Below are 21,466 nucleotides of genomic sequence, written 5' to 3'. Positions count from 1 at the left end.
TGGCTCCAGGGAAGCACTCAGGAAACACTATAGCTGCTGCCACTGCTGTCTGTCTGCATCTGTCATCATCATTATCTGTCACCAGTTACCTGATTTCACGGCCTCCTTTCTTAGGAAAACTTCGTCACTAAAGGGGCAGCATCTTCCCTGCATAAGGCTGCAGGTCTGTCCAGACCTGGGGTTGCAGCACAGCTCTGCCACTTCCTACCTGTTGCCTCGGACAGGTTACTTCAGCTCTCTAGCCTCAGTCTCCTCATCTGGAAACAGAGGTGGAATTCTTTCCCTACACGGGATGGGTGTGTTCCTATGTATACCAACCAACCAGACCCACTGCCACTGGAACCCCATAGGCTGTAACATGAGTGTCCCACAGTATTTCATAGGCTGTAGTCTTCACCACAGCAGACCAGCACATCTTTCTCCCATGAAGTCACTGGTGGATTCAAACTGCCAATCTTTTGGTTTTCAGACAAGTGCTTAACCACTGCACCATCATAGCTCCTCTTGCTATAAATGTTGTTACGTACCATTGAGCTATGACCTGGAACCGACCCAGAGCTGACCCTCCAGCGGTTTTCAGAGGCAGTTAATTGCACGGGAGGAGACCGTCCATCTTTCTCCTGTGGAACAGCTGGTGGATTCAAACCACATGCCTCTGGATTGGTAGTGCAATTTTTTCACCACTATGCCACCTGAGCGCCTTTCTTGCTGTGTATATAAAAGCTCAATAAGTACCACTACTTATGGTGGTAGAGGGTTAGCAGAAAAGAGCGAGACAAGCTGCAACAACGGACTCACAGCGATGACTGCGGGGAGGGGACAAGACAGGGCAGCGCTTGGTTCTGTGTAAATGGGGTCACTATGAGTTGGAGTGGATTTAACAGAACCTAACAACAACAAAAACCATTGACTGTGGCTTTATGTATCGGCTTCTCACGTTCTTCTCTCATAGACAGACTAATCCCGAGAGGAAGGGGAGGGGAGACTCTCCTGACGTCTAACAGGGCTCTGTCACCCCACCAGTCTATCACAGTGCACTTGTTTTTCTCTCAGCTTCTTCCGGTGACGAAGGTGTTCTGATCGCTTTACCCTCCACATCTCTGCAGCGCCCCCTACCTGCTCCCCTGCCGCTGTCTGGACCAGGCAGACCTACAGGGTTGAGATCCTGGTTCACACTGCTGCCTTCCTGCGTTCCAAGGATCATAATCTAGGAGACCCCCAACCAGCACCCACCCTTTCTGCACACACTCCTCTCTGGGCCCCCAGGAAAGCAGCCCCCACACTGCTCCCAATTCCAGCTGCTTCTTCCCGCCTTAGACAGCCGAGCCGTCTGACAGAGTCTCACTCTGTTGGCATGTCTGGCGGAGAGGAGAGCTGGAATTCACATTCTCTCAGGATGCGGCTGCTGGCAGCCCAAGGAGATAACCTTTAAAGGCTGGCTGCTTTCTGGATCTGGAAGGGGTGAGGGAAAGGGTCCAGAGCTTACAGCCACCAGTCCACTCTGTGGGACTCATTACAAGGACAAGCGCTCAGAAAACACCAACAGACCCAAACAAACCATGAGGCAAACAGCCCTCCTAAATGCATCAGTGCAGAGAACACCTGTCACTGCTGTTAGTCAGCTGCTTCCAACTCCCTGGCATGGCATGCGTTACACGGGAGAACGGCAGAATAAGGTAGTCTTGGTCGTCATATTTAGAGACACAGAATACCAGATCTTTCTTCCGTGGAGCCACTCAGGGGAGGGTCCGGCCACCAATCTTTAGGTTAAGCAGCTGATCTTAATCTGCTTGTGCCACTCAGGCTCCTGCACACTTAGCCTCATTCTCACTCTCATTTCTAACAAGTTAAAAGTAACTCATCGCTGACTCTCCAGGAAGTTTCCACCATTGTAAATTGCGCATAGTAAGGCCAAGTAAAAGTCCACTCAATGTCTGAACCTTTCAAGTCCCAAAGATCTTAAGAGAGTGCAACCAAAGACAGGAGAGGCATTTACACGCCACCAAAAAAGGTTACTAGGTGGTTTTTGGGTTTTTTAAACACAGAAATAAAATAGTTTTTATTCCCAAGATGCAGGCCATAGGAAAGAAAACATTCATGAGATCGGCGTAAATCATGACAGCTGTCGTGTAAACAGCGGGCTATCTGCTTCCCCACTGTGTCTCCGCGCCACCTCCCCTTTCCCGCAGGCCAAGCACCAGGTGAGCAGCACACCTGTTGTCAGATGAGAAGGCTGCCTTGTCCAACTCCCGATAGGCAGTGCCACACTTAAGTGGCAGTCTTTTGGTCTCAATGTAACCCTCCCAGCAAAGGAATATGCACAGGTGATCATGTCCAAGTGCCAACTCAACTGGCTCCCAGTTTGCTGCTGGAGAAGATCTCTGGAACGTTCCTGGACATGTGTGTCTTCAGGTCTATGTGTGAACAGCCCCTCCCAGAGATGCAGGCCACGGCTGCCTGCTGCACATCACTGGCCTGGGTGCAGACGTCAAGGTGAGGCCCAGGTCCTGTGGTAGCTGTGACCGTGCTGACTGTATGAGCTTCCGCCTCTGCCTGTTACTCAGCCATGGAACAGGGAGCTCTGGTGACCTCGTGGGTAAGGAGTTGCACTGCCAACCCAAAGGCAGGTGGTTCGTGTCCACTAATTGCTCCTCAAGAGAAAGGTGGGCAATCTCCTTCTGTGAGATTTCTAGCCTCTGAAACTCTGCTGGAGGGTCAGCTAAGAGTTAGTTCCGACTTCATGACAAGGAGTTTGAATTTTTTATGGCATGGGGTAAGGAACTGAACCTGGGAACTCGTGTTCAGGGGCACTGCCTTTTGGCAAATCTTTACTCTGCACTCTTCACTCTGCTGGCTGTGGAGAGCCCCAGGCTTCTTCCAGAAATGTAAGGGAGGACTGAGGCGATGTATGAGCTGCTGTTAGCATCCCAGCTGCAGAATAGATGGACCCTTTGTATTCCATGTTACAATGAAATGAGCAGGGTCAGAGAGAAGCAGAGACTTGTGTCCACCATCAGATGGAGGATCAGCAAGGCCTGTGGACGTGCAAAGCTCCTACACACTCAGACTCAGATGGGCTTCAAAAGGCAGCATATGCCGTAACAGACACTGAGGAGCAGGGCAAGAGGAATGCTGGATGTGAGAGTTAACATCAGGCGTCCATTGGGCTTTGGGCCACGATTCTCAGTGCTTTGACGATTTTGAAATGATGTCATTTGGCAGCTCCGTAATGATGTAGTCATCCTCCGTTGTTGTGATGATGTGTTCATCCTCCATATGTGTAGAACATAATTCTCACTTAATGACCTGGAGTTTGGAACTTAAATCATGTGGACAAATGAGGAACAGGTCCATTAATGACTGGGACAGTGATTCTATCACAACTCTGTCTCCAGCACCCAATTCATGGTCATAGGATTGGAGAGATGGGATAAGATACAAACCAACCAACCCACTACTATAAAAAATAAATTCTAATTGCCAGTGTCTCCATGAGGTGTAGAGAAAAACTGCTGCATCGTTTTTTCTTAAGGATCATCTTTATGAAAGTAAATTGCCAGGCTTTACTTCTGTTAGTAGTGCTATGTGGGCTCAAAGCATGGAGCTTTCAGTAAGTGGTTTTGTAGCTGACCCTCCAGTGGGTTTTTGGAGGCTGTAAATTGCACAGGAGGACACCACCCATCTTTCTCCTGTGGAGCAGCTGGTGGAGCTGGGTTGCTTCTGAGTTAGCAGCACAACTCCTTGCCACAAATTGAGCATAAAATATACCACCCAGCGACCTGGGCAAATGGACGGATGAACCAAAACCTGTATCTCTCTGATGCTCTTCTTCTCACGGGTCTCTATTTTGTCCTCTGGAAGCAGTGGCCAAGTGTAGGGGGAGGGGGAAAAAACCCCACCAAACAAACCCTTGAACTTGGACTTGGGGTAAGAAGACTTGGGATGAATCTAGCTCTGACAACTCTGAGCTGTGTGACATCAGACAAGTTGTTAGACATTCTTAAACAGCTCTTTCTCTGTCACAAAAAAAACCCCAGAAAGAACGCTTCCAGACTCTTGGGAGTTTCTGTGACAATGAAGTGAAACAATGCATGATGCTTCAGCAAACCAGCCTTGCTGCCGAAGATCTAGAGGTCAAGAATCAAAAGTGCAAACACTCACTAAACCTCATAAACCCAGGTAAAGCTGAGCTAGAGGCTGAAGTCCAAAGAACAAACGATTACTATCCAAAGAACTACTATCAACAGAACAAAGGATTACTATCATCCAAGTGATAAGGAAGATGAGCATTACTAGAGAAAAAGAAGGAAAGGACACAAACACAGAGTGAAAATACCAAAGGCAAATTAAACAGAAATAAGCTCAATCTCACAAGTGGTAATACAATGTGGTGCCCCATCAGATTGGTATTAATTTAAAAGATGGATAATAATACCCCATGGCCAGTGAGGGCATAGGGACAAAGTATTGTTTTATATTGTTGGTATGACTGAAAACTAGTTCAGCTTTTTTGGGACAGCAGAGAAGCCTTAGACCAGAGGGGATGGGGGACATGTGTTATTTGGCGAGTCTGGCACTATTTCTCCTCTTCCTTTGGGGAACCGCTCTGCTCCCTTCACCTGCAGCATCAGGAGTAGGTACATGACCTGAAATGAAAGCACCTGTCTGACCTGGACACAGAAATTACAGAGCTGGGTATGACCCAGACCATCTCAGATCAGTGATAATCTGTCCCAGGTCTGCTGACAGTTTTGGGAGCAATGCAGGCTTTTTCTCTCAGTGCTGTTGTAGCCCTCTCACTGACACAGCCTGGATGGGAAGGGAGCCAATGGAGAGCAGAGCAACTCTCTAAAGTGGAGAGATGGTGACCTGGGGACCCTGAGCTCCTCAAATAAAAATTCAAGTGCCCCTCACTTCCTCCACTGGGCAAACCAACAACTTCCCTTTGTTTCTTAACACGTTGCTACACACTCTTAAATTGACAACCATGCTTAGAAACATGTGCCGGATGGCTATAGCTGTCATTTGCGGCAAGGTGTTAAACCAATTTGGCTTGAGTTTTGTTGTTGTTTTTTTTTTGGCTGCAGTTAAGAGAATGTAGGTGTGGATCAAGGTTTGTGTCTTCGTCAGGAGAAGCAAAGGATCCATTAACCTCCCACTGTGTCTCAAGGAAAAGAATTAGATAGGACTGAGGCTCCTGCTAAGAGGACAACTGCATGCACAGGGCCCCATCTTGCAGCATCCTGGACTGCTCAGGTCCAGCACGCACCACTCGCTTGTAAGCAAGGCCGTGGCCAGGGAAGCCAGGTGCCCTGGGTCCCTTTTCTACCCAATTCAACTCAGAAAACAACTTTCTGGTAAAGAAGCCTCCTTCCTTGTCAATATGAATGTCCCACTTCTGATTTAGATTAAGACTTGAGAGATGTGTTTTTACCCTGATCAGATGAATTTAAGTGACGTGGCAGATGGCTTCACAGCAATTGATGAAAAACAATAGTGAAGGTTCTAAACTCCTTAAGAATAAATATACCACTAGTCAATGAACAGTTATTTTAAATCTATGATAACATAATTAGTCATGAAAAAGTTGCAGGCAAGTATCATCAGGAGTTCTGGGTAATCCTGCCAGGGAACACGTTCCCCCATTGCAGGATCCTGCTAATTTGAACCGACTCCTGCAGGCATGAAGGTTGGGGGCTGTCACAGTTGGATGCGGTTGATGCTTCAAGGAGAAGAAAGTACCCTGCATGCTCATCTAGTCTCTTCTCCATCCCCAGAGCTCTAAGGAGAATGTGTGCAGCCAAATAAAGAGGTGAGGGATAGGAAGAAGTCATCCAATTACTGAAGCAGAGAAAGTCTCCCAGGTGCAGCCTCCAGGGTTTCCTTCCCAGGGCACAAGGGAAGTAAGTAGAAGAGGGTGGAGGTAGACAGAGGTGGGTGGAAAGAGGGAAGAGGCAGATAGAGGTGAGTAGTTGTCATTGTTGATAGGTCCCACTGAGCTGTGTATGACTTCTAACAACCCTATGAACAACAGAGCTGAACCTTGTCCAACACACTTGAGCTCATGGCTGCAGCCACTGTGTCAGTTCATCTTGCTGAGGGTCTTGCTCTCTTTTGCTGACTCTCCACATGATGTCCCTTCCCAAGGAACAGCTTCTCCTAACAACATGCCCAAAGCATGTGAGATGAGACTTTGCCATTCTTGCCTTCAAGGAGCACTCTGGCTGCACTCTTCCCAAGACATTACCTGTTCATTCTTTTGGCAATCCCTGGGAGATTCAGTATTCTTTTCAAACCACAGAGTTCAAAAATATTAGTAATTCTTCTGTCATCCTTACTCATTGACCAGCTCTCAGACATTCAGGGATTGAAAAGACCGTGGCCTGAATCAGGTACACCTTAGTCTTCACACTGATACCATAGCTCCTCAGTAATTTGGATAGGGAGGGAAGGAAAGTGGGAGAAGCTGGATAGAGAAAGAGGGCAAGTGGGCGGAAAGAGGGTAGACATGGGTGAAAGCAGGTAGAGGAGGGTGAAAGAGTGCAGAAGAGCAGTCGGGAATGTCCTTTGAATTGGGCATTAAGGATTGGCAATTCACTGTAACTCACTGGGAATTTCTTTATAACAACCTGAAACACTGCCCCATTCTACGCCATCTCCACCACTGTTCACATGCTTGCATCCACTTGGCAGCTTACCCCAGGGATCAATCTGCAGGACGTGCATGGCCTCTCCCTCCTCAACCCTTTCAAGTCTCCTTTTAGGAATGACTGCACTCTAGTCATAATCAATTTATATCAGCCATGCCTGCTATTCACCCCATGGTCCTCCCACACACACCCCCACATGACAAACACCCACATATACCCTGCCCATGGGAGAAAGCCTAACTCTAAGGTTCTTGGCATGCAATTTGTCAACATGGTCACCAAGTCAGCAGTCCTGGTCTGCCTCTGCCCCTTACTGTTTCTGTCCATCCCCTTTTGAAATCGTTTCCACACTCTATCAGTATTTAAAATTTAACTTCTCCATTAAAACCTGCGCTCTGTTCACAGATCTGCCGTACCAACCCCTCTCCTTTCTTTCCAAAGAAACTGGGGACAACAGTGGCCACAGGGCAAAATATATCAGAAGTTCTGATCTCTATAATGTGTCAACTCATTAACAGCAAGCTCTCCCCTTTGGAGCCGCTGACCTGACAGATGTCTCGGTAGGACTTCTGATGAAAACCATCATTTCTAGACACAGAGCACGTTAGGAACTACAGAGTAGGTAAGGAGAGTATATGACAGTGTGGAAAGATGGAAGCACAGAAGACAACACATCCTTCTCCTCTATGGGCCACTAGCAGGACCATTTTGACAAATGACTTGTTTCTGGTTCCTGAGAGATACGTAAACAGGGAGTTAAACGTGGATGTTCCTCTCAACTTCTCTGGACTCCATGACCTTTTTAGCTTTCCAAATATCAAATTATAGTTCTGAAGGGTCTTTCGCATGCACACAGGATGTGAGGGCAATCTGGCTGTGACATCTGTCACCCCACTGATTGCCAGGGTTGATTCGGCTGATCTGGTTGGCAAGGCAGGTGTCCCCTTCCTCCATCACAGCTCCATGTGCACCCCTCCTGACGCTGCGTGCTCGGTTGAAGAGGACGACCATCCCTGATAGAAGGAGAACTGTCCCTCAGTCAAACATAAATAAGTGACTGTGTTCCCCTGGTAGAACCTCCAGAAGCAGCTCTCAAAACATGCACATACAGCGCATATACTCATATTCTCTCTCACACACAAATATATATGAACAAAACCATGTCTGTTGTTGTCAAGTCGATTCTGATGCAAATGACCCTCTAGGACATAGCAAAATAGTCCCTTTGGGCTCCCTAGCCTGTAATCTTAGTGGCACTGCCTACCTTTGGTTACCAGCTATGCACTTAAGCACTGCATCCCAGAACTCCTTATGTGCACATATAAACACACACTCTCTCCCTCTCTCACACAGGTGAGAACTAAGATTTCTCTGCCTCTCATATAGTCTATCACTTCATACATTTAGGCTGCAAAGTCTCTCCCTCATGAGGTTTTCAAATTGCCAAGGATCCATCAATTCCCCACGCCGGTTTCTGCAACTCTCTTCACTGTGTGAGAATATTACCTTGCCACCAATCTCAGCTGCCCGTGGTGACTTTGACAGTGATTGATGGGTCAATGAAACAGTGGGCAGAGCTCCTCAGAGGCAGGAGGTTATAGAAATGGGTTCATTTCATCGAAATGGATACTTCTAGAGTGTGGACGATGTGGTGGGCGGTGAGCTGCATGGAGGGGACAAAGAAAGGGCCAAGGCAAGGTATTGCAGGCAAGACCAAAGTAATGATTTAACCCATGGAGTCACCGGTGCTTCGTCTATAAAATATGGGAGGATGACAACAGCATCTATCTCACAAAGTTACAGAAAGATGAAATGATATGAAAAGTCTAATGTCTATGCAGGAGAGACTGCGAGCTGGTGAGTGGGTGACCAGCCCTGCCACCCTTTCATTGGCTGGGGGAGCCCACCAGAGATAGACAAGGACAGATGCTCATTTCCCCTCATCCCTTGTAGCTAGAGTAGGGCCGTGTGACTGCACTTGGTCAATAAGGGGCCATGGAGAAGGCTGATGGGTGAGGGGGAACCTCAGATCAAGATTTTCCTTCTCACCAAGAACAGAAGTACATGCGAAAATTTCCTTCCACTTCCAATACCATCTTGTAATTAGAAACTGCTAAGAACCCAGGAAGCTCTTGTGGCCTAGTGGCAAGAAGCTATACGGCCATCTCCAAGGTACGCAGTTCAAGGCCACCAGCTGCCCCATGGGAGAAGGATGGACAGTCTCCTCCTATGTGATTATCTGCCTCTGCAAACCCATTGAATAGTTAGGTATGGGTTGGTTCCAACTCTCCAGTACACAACAACAAGAACCCAGAAAGTGAGCCCTGGTGGCTCAGTGAGTAAGGAGTTCAAAGGTACTCAGTTTGAATCCACCAGGTGCTCCATGTAAGAGAGGCAATCTTCTCCAGTGTCATTTACCGCCTCTGAAAACCTGCTGGGTGATCAATAAGGATTGGTTCCAAGACACACAACCACAACAATAGCAGGAGGCCTGGGAGGCATTTCATAGGCAAGAGAAGCCTCCCAGGGTATCTAAGAGACAGCCTCGCCATCTGAGGCTGTAACCTTTACAGAAGCAGACGATCATATCTTTCTTCCTGAGGGAATGGTGGGTTCAAACTGCTGACCTTCTGGTTAGTGGCAAAGTGCTTAACCCCTGCACCACCAGAGCTCCTTAATAGAACCCATAACACTCAATAATTTAACTAGACAGAGTCCATCTCAGTGTCAAATCTGAAATGGAGACATCATGAAAAGTCCATTATGAGAACCACTGCCTATTGTTAGGAAAGTGCTTCCATGAAGATTATAGAGATTAAGCAAAAGGCTTCTGTGATTGTTATGGGCAGTGACTCCATGGCAATGAACTGGGAATAGAAGGACTCAGCATGTTTGAACGTGGGGGTGTCCCCTTGAGGCTGACCTCAAGTTTGATTTAAAAAGCAAAGGAACTGAGGACATGCATTCTTAAGGCACCCACATTGGTAAAACAGCTGTTTCTGTGGCTCCAAACCCAGAGGCAGTGTCACATGTGGGACACGGGGGACATCTCCCTGTGTAGGACAGATTGATGATGACATGCGGGTCTGCTCAGGCACTCTGGAGATGCCACTGGCCCAGTTCTGTGTCTCAGAAAGTAACGCCTGTGCTTAAATTCAAGAGAAGAATAAACCCAGTACCAGCAGGCAGGAATAGACTCTATTTAGGCCTAGATGTTATTTCTCTCAGGCCTCTGAGGTATTGCACTTGGAAAGCTTCTTAAGATACTAAATTCTAAAGTTACTGGACATCAACTAGGAAACCTGCCCCAATGAGAAGAGCAGAACCTCATGGATACTGGTCTTGTATTTCAGTTGCCAAAATAAAGACCCTGCCTCTCCACTAGACCACAAATACTCTGAGGTCAAAGGTTCTGTTTTGCTCTGTTTTGTTTTATAATAGACCTGAAAGGAGGTGTTTGTGCTGAGTACCACCGAGTCCTCCTTGGCTCAAGGCAGCAAATGCGCCCCAGGATTTCCAGGGCTCTAGTACTTTACAGAAGTGCATCACTGAGTCTTTTCTCCCTTGGAGCTGCTGAGTGGGTTCAAACCTTCCACCTTTTAGTTAGCAGCGGGGCACAAACCATTACACTGCTAGAGCTCCTTGGAGACAGCAGTATCTTCTTCTCACAGTCCGCACGGCATGTGACGTGTCATCCAGAGTAAAGCTTATGTGAATGCATTCAGAGGCAGTTAAATGAAGAAGGAAGTGGGCTTATTTCTGATTTAACTGCTTAGCACACAAGACAAGGATTTGGTCCGATCATTAACGGCTACAGGTTGCAGCCATGTGTGCAACACGGTGCTGAGGACCTTATACATTATCCTCACAACCACACTTGTCACATAAACAGCATGAAGTCCCTCCATCTGGACATTGCCTCATCTCCCTCTGTGTTGCCCTTACCTGAATTACAAAGCTACACTAACTCCACAATATCCACACCCTGATTTGACTACAAGGGGAAGCTCAATGCCAAGTTTAGTTCTTCGCTGACTCTCCAGAGGCTTGAGTATGTCAGGCGTGTAGCAGTTGTTGTTTTTAGCTGCCCATGAGCAAGGTAACCAACTAGCAGCAACCCATTTCACAAGGGACTGGTTGTGTGCTTGTCCCCATGATCAACCATTGTGATCTATAAGATTTTGCCCATGTTTGGAAGGTGACTGCCAGATCTTTCTTCCTGGTCTGTTTAGGTCTAGAAGCTCCATTGAAATATGTTCAGCATCAGAGCAACATACAAATCTCCACAGACAGGTGAGCAGAGGTGTGCCCAAGATGTATAATGGGTGGGAGTCAAACTCAGGTCCTTAATAACCAACTTTCAGATGGAAAATGAAATTACATGGTCAAAGAAGAGAACTGTTCCTCCTTCTCAGAAAGAGAAAAGCAGTGAGGTCCACAATTAGGGGAGGAAGCCAGGCTTACTGGGGCTTTGCTTTTCTTTTCAGAGAAGTCACCCGTATCAGACTTTTCTAAGAAGCACTGAACATTCCAGGAAAAAGCTGAACACCAGTGAGCTGTAATCTGAACAGGATGGAATGACTGTTCTTGGGGAGGGCGGTATGGAGAACAAAGATGAATGTCCCTGCGGTTTTGTGTGTCAGGCAGCACATGAGCTCAAATTGTACGTGCAGCTCAGAAATGGCACAAGTCAGGCTACAACTGGCCCTCCTGACGGTGATTCACAGTGAGCCTGTGCGGGGCAGAACTCGGGGTGCGGGGAGACCGCCCTCTTCTGACAGACACTGCAAGTTCTCTCTCTTTGACAATTTTAACCACTTTCCTCTCTCTCAAATTTTAGTGGAAGATACTTCAATTTGCTTCCCTCCGACAGGTTTCAGCTTTGAAGAGGTTCCAGTTATTGTGGGTTTTACTGTACAAGTGTGATGGGTAGGGTCAAAAGGAGAAGGACATCACGCTTGGAAGGGTGGAGGGACAGTGCAGGAGAGAAAGACCCCGGATGAGATGGATTGATACAGTAACTGGGGTGATGGGGGTTGCTGTGTCAGAATTAGTGAGACTGGCTCAGGACAGGGAAGTGTTCAGAGCTACATCACAGGTGACTCAACATCTAAAGATTCTATGAAAGGTTTAGAAGCAGGAGTGGCATCCACTTCCTAAACAACATGCCTCTGGAAACTCTATGAATTTGATAAATGTTTATGGTTGTAGAGGGGCTTCAGGCCTTTTGTTCATAGGGTCGCTATGAGTCATGCTCGACTCAAAGGCAATCGACAACAACAACAACGTAGCAAAAGAAGCATCACTTTCAGGCTCAGAACTGCCTCTTGTTGGTGTTAGTGGCACTCAAGTTGACTACGGCTCATAGCGACCCTGTGAACAAAAGGCCCAGACCTTGCTGTATGCTGTGCCAGCCCCCATGATCTCTAACACGCTCAAGTCCATTGCCACAGGCACAAGTATCAATCCATTTTGGTGAGGATCATCCTTTCTCTCTCTCACCCGTTACCTCCCCAGAAGAAACTTTTCCTGACAACATATCCAAGGTATGTGAGACCAAGTTTCACATCGGTGCCTTTGAAGAGGACCCTGGCTGCACTTTCTCTAAGCCAGAGTGGGGCAGGCCACGGGATCTCCTCTCCACCTGCCCCTTAAGCCCTCCAAACCTGGACCTGCTGGGACAGAAGCGCCTGAAAAACGCACGCTCTCTGCAGCTGTGAGGCTGGTGCCATGACTTCATCTTGCACGCCTCCCTCTCTCCAGATCTACAGGTAGACAAGCACAAGGATGGAGCAAAGGTAGAGGCAGAGCGAAGGCCCAAGGGGTAACACTTCTCAGCGAAGAGGATGAAAAAGAAATGTGAAGAAAGATGAAGGCTGGAGACCAAAAGCAGCACACCCCCGCCCTGGCAGACCACCTGAAGCCTCCTGCCTAACCACGCTCTGTGATCTATTATTAACGGCAGAGATAATGGCTTTCCCCGGAATCGCATATATAAATACGCCAACCCTTTCAAGCTCACCATCTGGGATGCGTGATTTCCTTTTGTGGGGGAATCGCAAATATTGAACATTTCTTCCTGGTACTACTATTCATGCAAGTCAAGACAACACCCTGGGGTTCAGGAAGAGGGAGTTATTCTAGAAGGAAGGCAGGACGGTGGCAGTGGCGTGGGGTGGGGGGAAGCTTGTCTGAAACAAAGCAAGGGGGTTTTGGTTTGGTTTTGTTTTTTTTTATACAAAGGAGGCCTAATTAGTTTTCCTATGCACATGGAACATCATACGCTAGCCAATGTTTCTGGTGACTAAATTTGAAGGCTGAAATTAATCCAACGGCCAAGGACTTAAACTAACAGCCTTTTTTTAAAAGGAAGGACCCAAGAAAGAGAACAGAAGTGAATTATTACTTCATACCAAACTAGTGGGTGTAATAACTGTTTAAGAAAGGGGGGAGAGGTTGTTTTAAGGTCTAGCACATCTTCACAAACAGCTGATATGATCGTAAGACAGTGGGTTGCAAAGTTGTTCAGAAGTCAGGCGGTCTGGAGAATACAATTGCAAAAGCTTAAGAACCATGTGAACAGTGGCAAATGTAACTATGTCACATAGAAGTGAGAGAAAGCTCAAACTCAAGCACGCTTGCGTGTTAAGGAGAGAGGGAGAGACAGGAGGGAAGAGGGTGGGAGGACGGGAAGGACGGTGGGGGAGTAAGAGGGAGGAAGAGAGAAAGAGACATAGATCTACGTAAGAATCTTAGTGGATGGAGTTTTGGAATGTCTTGTCTTTGTTGCTGTTTCCTTAATGATCATATCTCTAGTCAGCACATAGGAAGCTCCAGTGGCCTAATAGGTTAGGAGTTGTGCTACCAACCCAAAGACACAGGGTTTGAACCCATCAGCTACACCGAGGGAGAAAGATGGGCAATCTCCTCCCATGTGAAAACCTGTTGGAGGGTCAGCTCTGGATGAAGGAACAATATCACGCACATGAGCTGATCTGAGGGAGTCCCCAAAATCCTTCCCTGCAGACCAGCCTCCCGGAACAGAGCTGCCTCAGTCTGATGCACAGGCTCCATGCTGGGATGGACAGTGTCACACATGGGGTTCCCGCATTTTGGGGTGAAACTCCATGTGTGCTGCTGACCTGCCAGCCAAGGTGAACATCCACCAGGTAAAGCCTTCTAGGCTGACTGTTCCCTTCAGAATGTGGGGAGCTGCTTCTAGATGATGAGAGCTTGAATTCCACTACAACAGACACTACAGGAGATGCGACATGGGCTGAAAATCACTCATTCACTGCCTTCAAGCCAAGACCTTCGAGCCATAGCTGACCCCTCAGTGCCCCAGCAGGTTTTCAGAGGTTGCAAATCCCACAGGTGCACCTGAACCACGCCATGGTCTTCGCAATTAACTTGTGATGCATCAGAAACTGGACAATGACTAAGGATTTTAGAAGAAGAATCAATGCCTTTGAGTTGTGGTGCTGGAGGAGAGTACTGAACCTAACATGGACCACTAAGAGAACAAACAGGTCCATCTTGGAGAGGGTGTAACCAGGCTATTCTTTTGAGGCAAGGATTTTGAAGATCCCTCTGACAAACTTTGGGTATGTTGCCAGGAGGGACCAGTCCTTGGAGAGGGACATCATGCTTGGAAGAGTGGAGGGACAGCACAGGAGAGGAAGACCCTCGATGAGATGGATTGACTCAGTGACTGGGGTAATGGGAGTAGGAGTGTCAGTGACAATGAACTTGGCTCAAGACACAGCAGTGTTCAGAGCTGTTGTACATAGGGTAGCTATGAGTCGCAAGCAACTTGACAGCACATAACAACAAATCTCACAGGAAGAGATTGTCCATCTTTCTCCCTTGAAGCTGCTGGTGGAAACACACCTCCTGCCAATGGTTTGGAAGCTCAACTCTTTACTCACTAGGCCATTAGAGCTCCCTGGGTTGAAAGTATGTCTTATGATACTGATGCTTCATGATGCCTTGGTTTCTCCATCTAGAAAATGGGGATGACAAGCGTTTCTTTCCTCACAGTGTGGTTGCAAGGACAGAACGCACTTTTCTATGACACACAGGAGCAGTGGGTGGGGCTCCTTTCCTCCAGTTTATGCATGATTTCTTTACATGCAGAATAAAAATTCACACAGTGCCACCCTAGAGCTTTTGCTGTCTGCACCCTCATTTCTTTCTTATTTTCATTTAAGCTGACCCACTTTCTTATTTTCCTTTTAAAACTTAACGATGATTTTAGGAGGACACAACACCTCTTTTAGAAGGAAACTGTGCATCACCATGGGAAGCAGAAAACTAGGACCCTGTGCCGTAACTAGAAGGCGGATGTAAAAATAAATACAATGAAAACAAAACAATGTCATGAAACTCCAGTCGGCTGCCTGCCAAAGGCAGCCCTAGCTATCCGCTGCCTTAACTAAAAAGAGAGATCAAACCTACTGCCTTTGAGTGAATTCCAGTTCTCAGCGAGCCCCTGGGTACCAGGCTAGAATGATTTTTCCTAGGGTCCCATGGCTGCTTTGCCAGCTGTCAACGGCCATGCCTTCCTTCCGGGGCCCCACTGAGTGAACTGAGAGCTTCAGCTTTGGAGTTAGCAGGTGAGCACATTAACACAGTCTTCACCACCCCAAGTAACAGGCAGTTAGGGTGGCAACAGCCACACCCCAAGACACTCATCTCCACGACTTCAGAAGGAACCAGACAGTGATTGAGAGAAACCCCCCTCCCTGCAGGCCGTGATATTTAATGCCTGATCCCTGATATTTGAAAGCATTATCCATTCAATTCATTGTTGTTTTGATGGAACCAACGCCCAGCTGATCCTCCAGCAGGTTTCGCAGGGGGTCCCTATCTTTCTTCCATGGAGCTGCTGGTGGACTTGAACCTCCAGAGACACATCATCTTGGGGTTAGCAGCATAGCTCCCTATGCACTATGCCATCAGAGTTCCCTAAAGCATTACCATTATGCTGCTGCTGTTGTTGTTGTTATTATGTACCAATGAGTTGGAACCAACCCATAACTGACTTTCCAGCAGTTTTCAGAGACAGTAAAATCACACAGGAGGAGACTGTCCATTTTTCTCATGCAGAGCAGCTGGTAGGTTTGAACCACGTACCTTCGAGTTGGCAGCACAGCTTCTTACAGCTAGCAAGACTGTGTTCTAGTTAAGTGCTACCCAATAAAAGCTTCTGCAATAATTGAAATATTTTATAACTGCGCTGTCCAATATGGGAGCCACAAACCACATGTGTGTGGCTGCAAAATCTGCCTGAGGTGACTGAGAAACCAGAAGTTTAAAATCGTGTTCCATGTTAATTAACTGAAAGATAACCAGCCACATACGGCCAGTCATATTGGATGGTGTAGCTGTACCGAGGGTGCTGCCCTTTCTGACCCAATGGTCTTGTTGCTCCAGAACTGTATTGTCTAGACTGTGTCAACCTGAATACGACTCCTCATCTGGATGTAACTGGGTATACTGTCATCAATGCTGAATTTAAATCCCTGCCCACAGGTAGTTGGACTCTTAACCCCAAGGCTGTGTCTCTCTGGTGGTTGGGTTCCACCACCAGTCCTGCAGGGGAAAGATGGGCAATGTCCTCCTGTGTGATTTACAGCCTCAGAAACCCAATGGAAAGTCAGCTGTGAATCAGTTCTTGCTCCATGACAATGAGAGCTGAGGAATTCACATATATTCTTCTTACTGGCTATCTCGTTAACCACATTTCCATTTTCACCTTGGCTGCAAGAAAGCTCATCTCAAACTTACAAATTAATGAGAGTAAACAAACTAGGATGTCGTGGTATTGCTCTCCCTCTCTATCCATCCATCCATCCCTTCTTCCATCCCTGTCTCCCCTTTTCTTTTAAAATTCATCTAGTGTCAATTTCTCTGATTTCTGACTGTGATATTTTATTTTTTACTTTATCTATCAGTTTAATTGATAATGTCCACTGGTACCAGCATTTCAAATTAGTCACATTCCAACATATTCTTTACAGCAAGGTTTTCTAAAATACAAATACTTGCTAAGATTTTGCTCTGGAGGTGTCAATAAGACACGCCATTAGCTGAAAAGAGAAAGACAACTGCATACAAGAGGTTCTCTTTTACACACCCCAGCATGAAGAAAGGCACCAGAGAGCCCACAATCAGGTCTCTTTTACTTTGCATGGGAACCAGAAGTCCCTAGGCCTGTGGCTCACTGAGGTGTGGTCCTGGTACTCAGTGCAAGTGCACTGGCTAGATCGTGCCCAGGACCACTCTGAGGACAGGGAAGGATGGCAGAGAGTGGCTTTAATTCCACTCTGACCACTGAAGAAACAATCTCTATTTGCTGTGTCCACCTCGTTGCACAGCTGACTTTCAGAATTTAAAAACTGCCAAGTTGCCTGAATTGTGGGGTGAAGGGGAAGAGAAGTCAAAAAGGAAAGGTCAAGGAAGCCTCTCCAGCGACATCACATTTTAAATTTGCTTGAAAATAATGTGGCTAGCTCCACATTTTTCCTCCTCCAGGCACCACCTCCTGGCTTTCTGATGACCGCAGAGTACAACGTGAAGGACACGCAAAGAGACTCCTACCCAGGCCCCTCCAGTTCAGGGTTAAAAGAGAAGATAAAAAAGGAGAATATTCAAAACGCCATCTCTAGTTCTCTTTTTAAAGGAGAGCTGAAAGCATCAGGCACACTCAGATGCTCCTATCATTTATCGAAATGTTATGTTGCCCAGCTGGACAGATAAGCCAAAGTGACTTTCCGGTACAGGAGCTGCTGCTCCTCTGTCTGGAAGAATTAGGGATGTATGTGCACACGCCGATATCCATTGCCATTAAACACATGAGCGTCACCAGGGCCTGCCACCGAAGGCCAAATTCTGTGATAATTTTGGAAGGCAAGAAATGAACACAATACCAACTGCATGTCGTATATTTCCAACCCCAACATCAACTCTGCAAAACAATTTACAGATTTTTCCCCCCCTTCAAGTCACTGGATTTAAATGAGGGCTTCATTTCCAAGTTCACTCCCCTCGTTTCCTGCTCAATCATAGAGAAACTATCTTAATAGCAGAGAGGACTTCTTCTGTGAGTCAATTTCCCACTAAGAAAGATGGCCACAAAACTCAAGACTGTTCAGAGAGCTTATAGGAATTTGGAACAAAATCTACTGAAAATTATTGTGATGCAAGAAGGTAGTAGGACCAGAAAGCAGCTAGAAGTCCGTGTGGACAACAAAATAGCCCCTTCAAGCAATGATTTTGTAAATTACTACCTAACTTGGGAGGGACTCGAGAGGATTATGCTGAATGAACTAACTCAGTTCCATAAGGACAAATATGGTATAAGACCATTAAGGTAGAACATGTATGAGGATGTAAGGGGGAGAGAAGAGGGGTGAGGATCGGGGCATGGTTAATCATAGAGTCACACAATTTGATAGGTGGAGGGAGGGGTGGGTAAAGGAAATGGGAAAGATCCAGTGTGAAAAACAATGTGTAGGAACTTTATAAGTATACCAGTATGAAGCAAAAATTTTATTTAAATTTAAAGAAACAAAAAAAAAAAAAATAGTCCCTTCCATTGGTGGCTGCTAAGGGCTGGACATCAGGATCCATAATAAGAAGAAAGAAACACAAAGAGAGAAAGTCAGCAGGGCTCAAAGAGGCACCAGATTAGAGATATGACAGGAACTAGACCCCACTCATAGAGAGAAATCACCTCCAAAGGAGACAAAAGTCTCACACAGTCCTAGATACCCGACTCCAACCAGTCATGGTTTTCTATTATGAAGTGAATTATGTCCCTCCAGAATATGTGCTGTAATTACTCACCCCCCCAGAGTACTTATAACCCCATTGTGAAATAGGTTTTCTTTATTATTTTATTGGATCAGTGTAGAACGTGTTAAAAGACACTTTAACAAATAAGACATTCAGATGGTCAATCAAGACATGAAGAAAAATGTTCAAGATCATCAGTTACTCAAAACGATCCAGAACTCGGCCATTAAAAGATGGAATAGACTCACAGATGACCTTCCACTGGATTTTTGAGGCTGTAAATCATGTTTTTCACATTTTTCTCCTGGGGAAGTACTGGTGGTTTGGAACTACCAGAGAGGTGCACCCTTTGGTTTAACAGTACAACTTCCTACAGCCTGGGCTACCAGTCAGAATTCTCTATTAGCTGCTGTCGTTGCTGTTAGATGCCCTCGACTTGACTATGGCTCATATTATCTACTAGAGAAATGAAAATCAAAACAATGGGCTACCTCTCCTTGACAACGATAGCAAAGTTCAGTAAGACAGAAAACAATGCTATGATGATGAGGGTGTGGAGGAACTGGAACTCCCAAACACTAAGGGTGGGACTGTGGAAAGAAGTTGGAATCAGAAATACCATTTGACCCAGCAAGCCCACTATTGGGGCATGTTTTGCTTTATTCTCTTTTGAGAGATCAAAAAGACTAAACAAACAAGTAAGAGAACAGAGATGGGGAAGAGATGAGAAGACACACAAAGATCGTTAAGGGAAGAGGTGAAGGTCTTCCTTTAAGGTTGAGAGAGCGAGAGAAAGCCTTTAATCCTTAGAGTTGGTGTCCTGAATTCGGACTTCTGCATGCTAAACTGTGGGAGAATAAATTTGGTTTTTAGAGCCTGTCATGTGTGGTACGCCTGTTAGTAGTTCAACTTCATCTCATCATCGACAATAACAAAGACATCACCTCTCCCCTCTGGTAGGAGAGGAGACGCCTCAGTGTGTGCTTGTCAAGCATTCACTGGCCTGGTTTTTAAAAGAGTAGCCTGTTTTCATTCGGGGAGTTGTTTCTTCTCATTCTCAGATGTATGATTCCCAGAATCAGTGGTAGATTCAAACTCAAGGTCAACCACAGAAGTCCACTGCCTCACCCTTTGCACCCTCGCCCTGGGATTTAGGGATGGGCTCAGGGACTAGTGCAGATCGGTGGGAGATGAGATACAACTCTGCTGAAGAAGTAGCTGGAAATAGTAAACAGGATGATAAGGAAGATGGAAAAGAAGATGGTCACATGAGGAAGGGAGCAGTCAGGTAGCTGCCAGACCCTGGTGCTTCACTTCTGGGGGCAGTCACACTGAGGCCAGACTAGGCAGCATTCAAGCTATGACCCTTAACCTCTGCTGCTTCTCCTCAGGCAAACAACGTTCACTCTATTCTGGCTGCACAGGAGGTTTCCTTTGGAGGACACTCCTCCTGGCTGTCTTCTGCCTGCCCACTGCTGGCCACAGGCCTCTTGGGGTGGCTGGGGAGCTCAAGTGCTCGTGTTTGGAGGATCTTGGCCTCCCCTGTACATCATCAAGTGGCGAAGCACCTTCGGTCAGTTCCACCAGGCAGCCAGGGAGCTGACTGAGGACAGAGCTTACCTGGTAGACGTGGAACGCGTTGGCTGCCTTGCCCCTGAGAAACACCGACGGGATCCAGACGTTGATGAGCGCCCGGTTCGAGCTGGCCAAGAGAACAAGATCAAAATTAGTCATTCGCACTCACCAACAGTTTTCCTTTGTTTGTTAAGCTAAAGCGATACATGATCAAATTGACAATAATGACTAGAAAAGTGAGATGGAAATATTGGGGGGCAGGGAGTTGACATTTGTTGGGGCGGGCAGCTCAGAGGAGGAGCAGGAGGTGGTTGCCCTATTCCTATAAAGCAGTCAGTGTTGACAAAACGTGTAGAAACTGAAGAACTGGTGTCTAGTTGTACAGAATCTTAAATACAACTAAATAATTTTTTTTAAAAAATGAAAAAAGAAAGAAAGACATCTTCTCATTTTAAGAGAAATTATTCACAAGCAATTTAGTGGGAAGGAGCGTGTGTTAAATTTTGTGTTGCCAACCCAAAAGCACACAATTTGAATCCACCAGCTGCTCGATAGGACAAAGATGGGCAATCTCATGCCACACAATTTACTGCCTCTGGAAACCCGCTGGGGTCGTTATTAGTTGGTTCTGACACAATAGCATGCAAGAAAAACAACAACAACAACAACAACACATATTACACTTAACAGTAAGCCAAAGGACATATTGAAATCTTTGTCTTTAAGTCTCTTAACCCATTCAAAAGGACCCTTAGCTCAGAACACCCAGAACCTGTTTTGGCTCCAAAAGGGGAAAAAACAAAACAAAACAAAAAGCTGCATTTTGGTTCTTGGCAGGCAAGTGACCTCTGGGTGAGGATTTAACTAAATTTGTACTTTTTTTTCATCTAGAAAGGGGCTATTACCCAGAAATGTCTGGAGAGGCTGCCAGAGTCATGTGTGAAAGCACCATCAGAGCTTCTGGCACTCCTGAGGCAAGCACCTCCCCTTTAGACCCTCAGCCCTAATAAGACCTGATCCATAAAAGAGTTCAGGAACATCACATCCCGGCTCTGAAGGTGGCGGCTGTTGGCAGAAGGGATGGGGAGTGACAGAGACACAAAGTGGCACGTTGGGAAACCAGGATGCTGGAGCCCACTGTATACAGTGATCCAATCAAGCAAAGTTCACACTCAAATCCAAAGAAAATCCATCTTCTTCTCACTGCTGTGGGGTTCAAGATTGACTCAGAGCTGACCCACCACTGGGTTTCTGAAACTACAGAACACAAAGAAGGAAAATGCTCCTCTTGCTCCAGAGAATTCAAACCCTAGGTAGGTATCACTGTTGGGTCTATGGGCCAGGCCCACAGAGCTCCCTCTGCAAAGCATGCCTGTGAGATCTCACTGAATTTAATTTCTCACACACACACACACACACACACACACACACACACACACCCC

At 46.6% G+C, this 21,466-nt stretch overlaps 1 protein-coding gene across 1 annotated transcript in view; it reads right to left on the bottom strand.

The window, feature by feature from the left end:
* SNX29 (sorting nexin 29) overlaps positions 1–21,466 on the bottom strand; it is a 587,794-nt gene that overhangs the window by 158,940 nt on the left and 407,388 nt on the right. Inside the window, exon 17 of the mRNA XM_006894494.1 lies at positions 20,070–20,151. Within this exon, the coding sequence (XP_006894556.1) occupies positions 20,070–20,151 (82 nt within the window). The remainder of the gene's footprint in view (positions 1–20,069; positions 20,152–21,466) is intronic.

This window comes from Elephantulus edwardii, unplaced genomic scaffold (assembly GCF_000299155.1).
Source record: "Elephantulus edwardii isolate Elephantulus edwardi_28Jun2011 unplaced genomic scaffold, EleEdw1.0 scaffold00145, whole genome shotgun sequence".
Classification (NCBI taxonomy): Eukaryota; Metazoa; Chordata; class Mammalia; order Macroscelidea; family Macroscelididae; genus Elephantulus; species Elephantulus edwardii.
Note: the sequence above shows the minus strand (reverse complement) of the source record. Positions and strands in the feature narration are given on the sequence as shown.